This window comes from Numenius arquata, unplaced genomic scaffold (assembly GCF_964106895.1).
Source record: "Numenius arquata unplaced genomic scaffold, bNumArq3.hap1.1 HAP1_SCAFFOLD_1820, whole genome shotgun sequence".
Classification (NCBI taxonomy): Eukaryota; Metazoa; Chordata; class Aves; order Charadriiformes; family Scolopacidae; genus Numenius; species Numenius arquata.
The window spans coordinates 1-9,539 of record NW_027414622.1 but is presented as its reverse complement, the minus strand read 5'-3'; the positions used below and the strand labels follow the sequence as shown (position 1 = coordinate 9,539).

General features: G+C 68.3%; 2 protein-coding genes across 2 annotated transcripts; one reads left to right on the top strand and one right to left on the bottom strand.

The window, feature by feature from the left end:
* The first annotated feature begins 132 nt into the window (after positions 1–132).
* On the top strand, positions 133–2,758 carry RNASEH2C (ribonuclease H2 subunit C). Its single transcript, XM_074167220.1, has 4 exons — positions 133–578; positions 1,531–1,652; positions 1,798–1,917; positions 2,599–2,758. The coding sequence occupies exons 1-4, from the start codon at positions 437–439 to the stop codon at positions 2,704–2,706; spliced, it is 492 nt and encodes a 163-aa protein (XP_074023321.1). The 5' UTR covers positions 133–436; the 3' UTR covers positions 2,707–2,758.
* Position 2,759: 1 nt separating this feature from the next.
* LOC141478086 (histone acetyltransferase KAT5) lies at positions 2,760–7,827 on the bottom strand (the record flags this gene model as incomplete). The annotated part of the gene is made up of 4 exons (XM_074167219.1): positions 2,760–3,012; positions 4,381–4,462; positions 6,448–6,607; positions 7,734–7,827. Coding segments are annotated over 4 exons (471 nt in total), but the record flags the coding sequence as incomplete, so codon positions are not given.
* Between the last annotated feature and the right edge of the window lie 1,712 nt (positions 7,828–9,539).

The following is a 9,539-nucleotide window of genomic DNA, read 5'->3' as shown; positions in this document are numbered from 1 at the left end:
CCTGTTTTGCTGGGGGGAGGAATGGGGGGGCTGTGAGGACTCTATGGGGCTGGGGCAGGGATATGTGGGGACACTGTGGGGCTGGGGGAGGCCATGGGGGCCCGTAGTAGAGGGATGTGTGGGGCTGGGGGGGGCCCTGTGGGGCTGGGGGGATGAATGGGGGGGCTGTGGGGACCCCGTGGGGCTGGGGAGAGGCCATGGGGGCCCGTAGAGGGATCTGTGGGGCTGGGGGGGGGCCTGTGGGGCTGGGGCGGGTGGGGAAGGCAGGAAATGTGGGGTCCATGAGGCTGGGGGCACGTACTGACTCCTCCCCGCCCAGAACTACAACTCCCATCATGCCCTGCGCCGCCGCAACGGCAACTTCCGGCGCGCTGGCCGTAATTTCAGCTTCCGGCGCAACCCTGTTACCGTCACTTCCGTTTCCGGCGCCGCCGTCATGGCGGCGGGAACGCGGCTGCGGGCGACTCCCGGCGCGGCTCAGCCCCGGCTGCCGGCCCAGCTCCTGCCCTGCCGGGTGGAACGCGACGGGCCCGCGCCTGTGGCCGCCTTCCTGCGGGCCCAGCCCGGCCCCGACGGCGGTGAGGGACCGGGGGGGGCTCCGGGGCCTGGGGGAGGTGGGTGAGGGGGGGTGGCTCTGAGGGGCCGGGATGGGAGAAGGGGGACCCAGGGGGGCTCCTGTGGGGCTGGGGGCGGCCCTGGGGGGCTGTTGTTGCTTTAGGGGGATGTTGTGGGGCCGGGATGGGAGAGGGGGGCTCCAGGGGGGTTGGGGGGGGGGGGCGCTGGGGGCTACTGATGGGCTTGAGGGATGTTGTGGGGCCGGGATGGGAGAAGGAGGACCGAGGGGGGCTCCTGTGGGGCTGAGGGGGGAGCCTGTGGGCTTGGGGGGGGGGGGGGCGCTGGGGGCTGTTGTGGGGCTGAGAGGAGCCCTGGGGGCTGTTGAAGGGTGTCTGGGGGCTGTTGTGGGGCCGGAATGGAAGAGAGGGGACGTAGGGGAGCTCCAGTGGGGCTGGGGGGGGGCCCTGGGGGCTACCGATGGGCTTGAGGAGTGTTGTGGGGCCGGGATGGGAGAAGGAGGATCGAGGGGGGCTCCTGTGGGGCTGAAGGGGGTGTCTGTGGGGTGCTGTGGGGCCGGAGTGGGAGAGGGAGGACTTGGAGGGTCTTTTGTGGGGCTGGAATGGGGGTCTGTGGGCCTGTTGTGGGGCTGGGATGGGAGAGGGGGGACTCGGGGGGGGCTCTGTGGGGTTGAGGGGATGTCTGAGGGAGTGGAGGGGCAGCTGTGGGGCTGGGGTGGGAGAGAGCGATCTGTGGGGCTGAGGCAGGGCAAGGAGCTGCTGTGGGGCTGGGATGGGAGAGAAGTGGCCCCGCGGGGGCTCTTGTGGGGCTGAGGGATCTGTGGGGTACACTGAGGGGCTTTCTATGGGGCTGGGCGAGGGGGGTCAGAAGGAGCTGATTCAGGGGGGCACAGGACTGCTATGGGGCAGGTTTGGGGGGCACTGACTTCCCCCTTTATCCACCCCCATCCCCCCTCAGAGCTGTGGGCCTCATTCCGGGGGCGGCGCATGGGGGGCCGGGAGCTGCCGCTGCCCCACGGCTACCGGGGGGTCCTGCTGCGGGAGGAGGAGCCCCCTCCTGGTAACGAGGGTGACCCCCAGGTGAGGCTGCCCCACACGTAGAGAGCGCGTTTCCTCACTGTGGGGTAGAACCCCCCCATGTTGCTCCTCATATCTGTGTCTATGGGGCAGCTTGTGGCTCCCCCCCTGCCCCATGCTGGCCTCTGACCCCCCCCCCCCCCCCCAGGACCGGTGGGTGACGGTGACAGGGACCTTCGATGCCATCACGGACTGGGAGGCTGATGCTGTCCCCCCCCCTGGTGGGGGGCTGGCCATGGCGCTGCAGTGGGGGCCCCTCGCCCACGCGGTGAGTCCTGGGGGTCGCACTTGGAGGGCCTGGCTACCTGTGTCTGTGGGTGGGAGGGGGGTGAGAGGTCCAGGGTCCCCACTTGGGGGGCCCAGACCCCTGGGTCTACAGGTGGTGGTGATGTGGAAGGTTGAAGGGCCCTCACTTGGGGGGCCTGGACATCTGGGTCCCCACTTGGGGGGCCCGGACATTTGTGTCCATGGGTGGGAGGGGGGAGGGAGGTCCAGAGCCTCCACTTGGGGGGCCCAGACCCCTGGGTCCATGAATGGGAGGGGGGTGGGTGGTCCAGGGTCCCACTTGGGGGGCCTGGACATCTGGGTCTGCACCTGGGGGGCTTGGATCCCATGGTCCATGGGTGGGAGGGGGGTGGGAGGTCCAGGGTCCCCACTTGGGGGGCCCAGACCCCTGGGTCCATGGGTGGGAGGGGGGTGGGAGGTCCCTAATTCCCACTTGGGGGGCCCGGACCCCGTGGTCCATGGGTGGGAGGGGGGTGGGAGGTCCAGGGTCCCCACTTGGGGGGCCCGGACCCCTGGGTCCATGGGTGGGAGGTCCCTAATTCCCACTTGGGGGGCCCAGACCCCTGGGTCCATGGGTGGGAGGGGGGTGGGAGGTCCAGGGTCCCCACTTGGGGGGCCTGGACCCCTGGGTGTCCCCCCCTTTTCACCCTGTTCCTCTCCCCAGATCCATGCCCCTATCTCTGAAACGGAAGACAGTGAGGAGGAGGCGGAGCCCTGCCAGGCCACGCCCCTACATGAAGCCCCTCCCATCTGGGGGGTGGAGCCTGTGTAAGCCCCACCCACCCCCCCACCTCCCCACCTTCAATAAAGGAGCCAGAACCGAGAACCAGGTGACGATGTTTAATTACCAACTGGGGGGAGGGTGGGGGTGGTAACGAGATGGGGTGTGGCCTGAGTGGGTGTGGCGGGTGGGTGTGGCCCCCCCAAAAAGGGGGGCGTGGCCTCACCACTTGCCCCGCTTGCTCCAGTCCTTGGGGGTGAAGTGCAGGCACTTGGCGTCGATGCGCAGCACCCGCTTCAGCATCGCCCGCTCGTGGCCCTCCACGATGTCCTCCGACAGCGTCAGGATGTACTGGCCCTACGGGGCAGGGGGGGGGACACCCAGGTGTCCGGGAGGGGGACCCCAGCACCCACGAGGGGACCCCAGTGTCCAGGAAGGGGATCCAGGTATCCAGGAGGGAGACCCAGGCATCTGGGATGGGGACCCCAGCACCCAGGAGGGGAACCCCAGCACCCACGAGGGGACCCAGGTGTCCGGGAGTGGGACCCAGGCACCCGGGAAGGGGACCCAGGTGTCCAGGAGTGGGACCCAGGCATCCAGGAGGGGGGACCCCAGCACCCACGAGGGGACCCAGGCGTCCAGGAGGGAGACCCAGGCATCTGGGAAGGGGACCCCAGCACCCATGAGGGGACCCAGGCATCCAGGAGGGGGGACCCCAGCACCCATGAGGGGATCCAGGTGTCTGGGAGTGGGACCCAGGCACCCGGGAAGGGGATCCAGGTGTCCAGGAGGGAGACCCAGGCACCTGGGAAGGGGACCCCAGCACCCACGAGGGGGGACCCCAGCACCCACGAGGGGATCCAGGTGTCTGGGAGTGGGACCCAGGCATCTGGGAAGGGGACCCCAGCACCCACGAGGGGACCCCGGTGTCCAGGAGGAGGGACCCCAGCACCCATGAGGGGATCCAGGTGTCCAGGAGGGAGACCCAGGCACCCGGGAAGGGGATCCAGGTGTCCAGGAGGGAGACCCAGGCACCTGGGAAGGGGACCCCAGCACCCACGAGGGGACCCCGGCGTCCAGGAGGGGGGACCCCAGCACCCACGAGGGGACCCAGGTGTCCGGGAGGGGGGACCCCAGCACCCACGAGGGGACCCAGGGGTCTGGGTGACCCCCCACCACGATGCACCCAAGGGTTGTGATGCTCCAAAGGGGACTTGGGGTCTCCCCAAGGCTTTTAGGGGTCCCAGGCATGGTGGTGGCCCCCTCCCCACCCCAGGGGGACCCAGATGTGCCCTTGCCCCCCTCCCTCACCCCAAGGGGACCCCGGTGTCCAGGAAAGAGACCCCAACCTCCGGGAAGGTGACCTTGGTCTCCAGACCCATGGGTTGAAATGCTCCAAGGGGGAGTTGGGGTCTCCCCAAGGCTTTTGGGGTCCCAGGCATGGTGGTGGCCCCCTCCCCACCCCAGGGGGACCCAGATGTGCCCTTGCCCCCCTCCCTCACCCCAAGGGGACCCCGGTGTCCAGGAAAGAGACCCCAACCTCCGGGAAGGTGACCTTGGTCTCCAGACCCATGGGTTGAAATGCTCTAAAGGGGAGTTGGGGTCTCCCCAAGGCTTTTGGGGGGACCCAGGTGTGCCCCTGCCCCCCTCCTCCACCCCAGGGGGACCCAGATGTGCCCCTGCCCCCCTCCCTCACCCCAAGGGGACCCCGGTGTCCGGACGCACCTTGTAGTAGTTGATGAGGTTGAGGTACTGGAGGGTGGAGATGACGTCCTCCTTCTTGATGCTGGTGATTTCGCTGATCTCACTGGGGGCGGGGGGGGGGAGAAAGGAATTTGGGGGTGTGTGGGAGGAGGGAAGGCACCCCCAGACCCTCCCCCACCCTCCTCATTCCCCCCCCCCCCCCCCCCCTCATCCCCCTCTAGGTGTCCCCGAGCTCCCCCCAAACTCGAGGAAGCTCCCAGGGAAAGGCTTAAGGGCTATGGGAGGGGGCGTGGCTTAGGGGAGAAGAGGTGGGGCTTAGGGTGGGGTGGGCGGGGCTTAAGGGCACTGGGGTCCCTGGGAGGGGGCAGGGCTTGACTGCAGAGGGCGTGGCCTGAGGAGGGGGCGGAGCCTGGTAGATGGCTCCTTGTGGAAGGGGGGTGAAGAAAGGGGGTGGAGCCCAGAGGGGTGTGTCCTGTGAGTGGGCGGGGCTTCGGGGAGGGTGGTGGGGCCAGGTGTGTCCCCTCCCTGGGGATCAACAAGGGGGCGGGGCTTAGAGCGTTGGGGGTGTGTCCTAGAAGGGGCGGGGCTTTGGGCAGAGGGGGTGGGGCCAGGAGGAGCAGCCAGTTCCCCAGGGGATGGGGATGCCTTGGGGAAACTGAGGGGGGTGGAGCCTAGGAAAAAGGGGGTGGAGCTTCATGGAGAGGGTGGAGTCTGGGGAGGGGGCGGGGTCAAGAGGAGCAGCCAGTTCCCCAGGGGACTCCTGGGTCCCCCCCCCAGGATGCTGACTCCCTCCTCCCCTGGCACTGGGGACCCCCCCCACCAGGATGCCTGGGACACCCCCACACCCCCCCCCCCAACCAGATGCTTGGGACCCCCCAAACTCCTGGGTCCCCCCCACGATGCTGACACCACCCTCTGCGCCAGGCACCGGGGACCCCCCCAGCAGGACACCTGGCCCCCCCCCCCCCCCCCCCAACCGGTTACTTGGGACCCCTGGATGCCTGGGACCAACCCCCCACTGGACACTTGGGACCCCCCAAACTCCTGGGTCCCCCCCACTCAGATTCTTGAGGAACCCCCCCCCACTGGAAACCTGGGTGTCCCCCAACCCAAGGGACCCCCTGCCAGGATGCCTGGGCCCCCTTCCCCCCCCCCCCCCCCCCGCCCCCGACCGGTTACTTGGGACCCCTGGATGCCTGGGACCCCCCCACTGGAAACCTGGGTGTCCCCTGACACGAGGGACCCCCCCCGAACTCCTGGGTCCCCCCCCGGATGCCTGGGACCCCCCCCACTGGAAACCTGGGTGTCCCCTGACACGAGGGACCCCCCCCGAACTCCTGGGTGTCCCCTGGATGCCTGGGACCCCCCCACTGGAAACCTGGGTGTCCCCTGACACGAGGGACCCCCCCCCCCAAACTCCTGGGTCCCCCCCCGGATGCCTGGGTCCCCCCCACTGGAAACCTGGGTGTCCCCTGACACGAGGGACCCCCCCCAAACTCCTGGGTCCCCCCTGGATGCCTGGGTCCCCCCCACTGGAAACCTGGGTGTCCCCTGACACGAGGGACCCCCCCGAACTCCTGGGTCCCCCCCGGATGCCTGGGTCCCCCCCACTGGAAACCTGGGTGTCCCCTGACACGAGGGACCCCCCCCCCCCAAACTCCTGGGTCCCCCCCCGGATGCCTGGGACCCCCCCACTGGAAACCTGGGTGTCCCCTGACACGAGGGACCCCCCCCAAACTCCTGGGTCCCCCCCCGGATGCCTGGGTCCCTGCCACTCAGATGCTTGGGGACCCCCCCCTCCCACTGGAAACCTGGGTGTCCCCCCAACCCAAGGGACCCCCTGCCAGGATGCCTGGCCCCCCCCCCCCCCCCCCCCAGCACAAGGGACCCCCCCCCCCAGGCACCGGGGACCCCCCCCCACCAGGACGCCTGGGTGTCCCCCCCCCGAGATGCCAGGATCCCCTCTGCTTGGATGTTTGGGGAAAGGGGTGGAGCCTCGGGGGGGGTGGGTGGGTGGAGCTTTTGTGGAGAAGGGGCGGGGCTTGGAGGAGAAGGGGCGGGGCTTGGAGGAGAAGGGGCGGGGCTTACTTGATGGTGATCTGGGGCCGCTCCCCTCCCTCTGCCTTCAGCCCCATGAGGATCTCCAGGATGGTCTGGGACCAGTAGCTGCGGTAGGAGAGGAGCCCCAAATCCGAGAGCGGCTTCTCGGGGGTCCCCGTCTTCCCCTCCACTTTGGAGAGCTCGTAACCTGGGGGGGGTTGTGTGTGTGTGTGTGTGGTGTGTGTTGCCCCCCCCCCCCCCCCCCCCCGCACACACCCAGGAGGGTCTGTGGGAGCACTGGGGAGCATTTTGGGGGGCTCCCAGAACATTTTGCCACCCCCCCCCCCCCCATAAGAGTTTTGGGGGTCCCCTGGTGTATTTTGGGGGGCTCCTGGGGGGGGGGTTCTGCCACTCCCCCCACCCCACCCTGAGAGAGATTTAGGGTCCCCTGGTGTATTTTGGGGTGTCCCTGGGGAACTGGCCTCCTGAGAGGGATTTTGGGGTCCCCCCACAGAGAGGGTTTGAAATTGACCCCCACCCCCAGGAGGGTCTGTAGGGACCCTGGGGGGCATTTTGGGGTCTCCTGGGGGGTTCTGCCACCCCCCCCCCCGGGAGAGACTTGGGGTCTCCTGGTGTATTTTGGGGTGTCCCGGGGGAACTGGCCTCCTGAGAGGGATTTTTGGGGTCCCCCTCAGTGGGGTTTGCCCCACAGAGGGGGTTTGGGGTTGACCCCCACCCCCAGCAGAGTCTGGGGGGGCCCTGGAGGACATTTTAGGGGCTCTGCTACCCCTCCCCCGGGAGAGATTTGGGGTCTCCTGGTGTAGTTTGGGGTGTCTCGGGGGGCTTTGGCCCCCCCTAAAAGGATTCCTGGGGTCCCCCCCCAGCAGGGTCTGCCCCACAGAAGGTTTTGGGGTCCCCTGGTGCATTTTTGGGGGCACTCCATGGGGTACTGACCCCCCCCCTCCCCCCGGGAGGCTTTTCAGGGGATTTTGGGGTCCCTCAAAGTAATTTTGGGGCTGCTGAGTGACCGTTGCGCCCCCCCCCCAAGGGTTTTCAGGACATTTCAAGGGGATTTTGGGATCCCCCCCCCCCAAGCATTTTTGGGGTCCCCGGGTGGGGGTGTGGGGGGGTGTTATTCCCCCCCCCCCCCATCCCGGGTTTACCAGAGGAGTTTGAAGCCTCTCAATGGAAGTTGGGGGGGGTGTGTGTGTGGGTGTCTGCTTTGGTGAGGGTTTTGGGGGGTTCCTGGGGGTTTTGGGGTGTCTCCAAGGATTTGGGGGTGTCCCTGGGGGGGTGTGTGTGTGAAAATAGGGGGGGGTGGGGGTGTCGCTCACTGAATTCGATGAGGAGTTTGCCGTAGCCCCGGCGCTGGTAGGGGGGCAGGGTGAGGATACAGGCCACGTTGTAATCCTCCGTCGACTCCTTCTCCTGTGACCCCCCCCCAAAAAAAATCAGCTGGGACCCCAAAACCCCCCCAGGGACCTCCCAATTCCACACCCACCCCCCCCTAGAGACTTCCCCAGTTTCTCCCCCAGGAAGCCCTGAAACCCCCCAACTTCCTTCCTCCAGGAACCCCCCCCCCAAACCCCCCGATTTACCCCCTCTCCAGGACCCCCCCCCCCCCAAATTCCTCCCCCCCCCAGGGACCACCCCCAAAACCTCCCAATTCCCACCCCAGGCACTCCCCCAGGGTCTTCCCTATTTCCCCCCTCCTCCCCCCCATCCCCAGGACCTCCCGCTCACCCCCACCACCCCCCCCAGGAGCCCCCCAAAATTCCCTGGGATCCCACTGGGACTCCCCAAATCCCAAAATACCCCCCCCCTTCCCAAAGTAGTCCCCCCACCTCCAATCCCCCACCCGTGGGGTCCCCCCCCCACCTCTTCAGCTCCCCTCCCTTCCTCAGGGACCCCCCAGGACCCTTCCCCACCCCTTCACCCCCCCCAGGGCTCCCCCACATCCCCTCCAGCTCCCCCAAAACCCCTTCAGAACCCCCTTTAGCCCCCCCAGAAGCCCCCGAACCCCCCCCAAGAAGCCCCCCAGGACACCCCCCCCCCCACCAAAGACCCTTTCTAAGCTCCCCCAAGCCCCCTAGGACCCTTCCCCGTCTCTTCACCCCCCCAAGGGCTCCCCCACATCCCCTCCAGCTCCCCCAAAACCCCTTCAGAACCCCCTTTAGCCCCCCCAGAAGCCCCCGAACCCCCCCCCAAGAAGCCCCCCAGGACATCCCCCCCCCCCCCAGCCAAAGACCCTTCCCGAGCTCCCCCAAGCCCCCTAGGACCCTTCCCCACCCCTTCACCCCCCCAGGGCTCCCCCACATCCCCTCCAGCTCCCCCAAAACCCCTTCAGAACCCCCTTTAGCCCCCCCAGAAGCCCCCGAACCCCCCCCAAGAAGCCCCCCAGGACACCCCCCCCAGCCAAAGACCCTTTCTAAGCTCCCTCAAGCCCCCTAGGACCCTTCCCCACCCCTTCACCCCCCCAAGGGCTCCCCCACATCCCCTCCAGCTCCCCCAAAACCCCTTCAGAACCCCCTTTAGCTCCCCCAGAAGCCCCCGAACCCCCCCCCAAGAAGCCCCCCAGGACATCCCCCCCCCCCCAGCCAAAGACCCTTCCCGAGCTCCCCCAAGCCCCGTAGGACCCTTCCCCGCCCCTTCACCCCCCCAAGGGCTCCCCCACATCCCCTCCAGCTCCCCCAAAACCCCTCAAAGCCCCCTTTAGCCCCCCCCAAGAAGCCCCCGAACCCCCCCCAAGAAGCCCCCCAGGACACCCCCCCCCCACCAAAGACCCTTTCTAAGCTCCCCCAGGACCCTTCCCCATCTCTTCACCCCCTCTAAGGCCTCCCTCACATCCCCTCCAGCTCCCCCAAAACCCCTTCAAAGCCCCCTTTAGCCCCCCCAGAAGCCCCCGAACCCCCCCCCAAAAAGCCCCCCAGGACACCCCCCCCCCCGCCAAAGACCCTTCCCGAGCTCCCCCAAGCCCCCTAGGACCCTTCCCCGTCTCTTCACCCCTCCAAGGGCTCCCCCACATCCCCTCCAGCTCCCCCAAAACCCCTTCAAATCCCGCTTTACCCCCCCAAAACCCCTTCAAATCCCGCTTTACCCCCCCAGAAGCCCCCCCCAGGCGCCCCCCCAGGCCCCCCCCC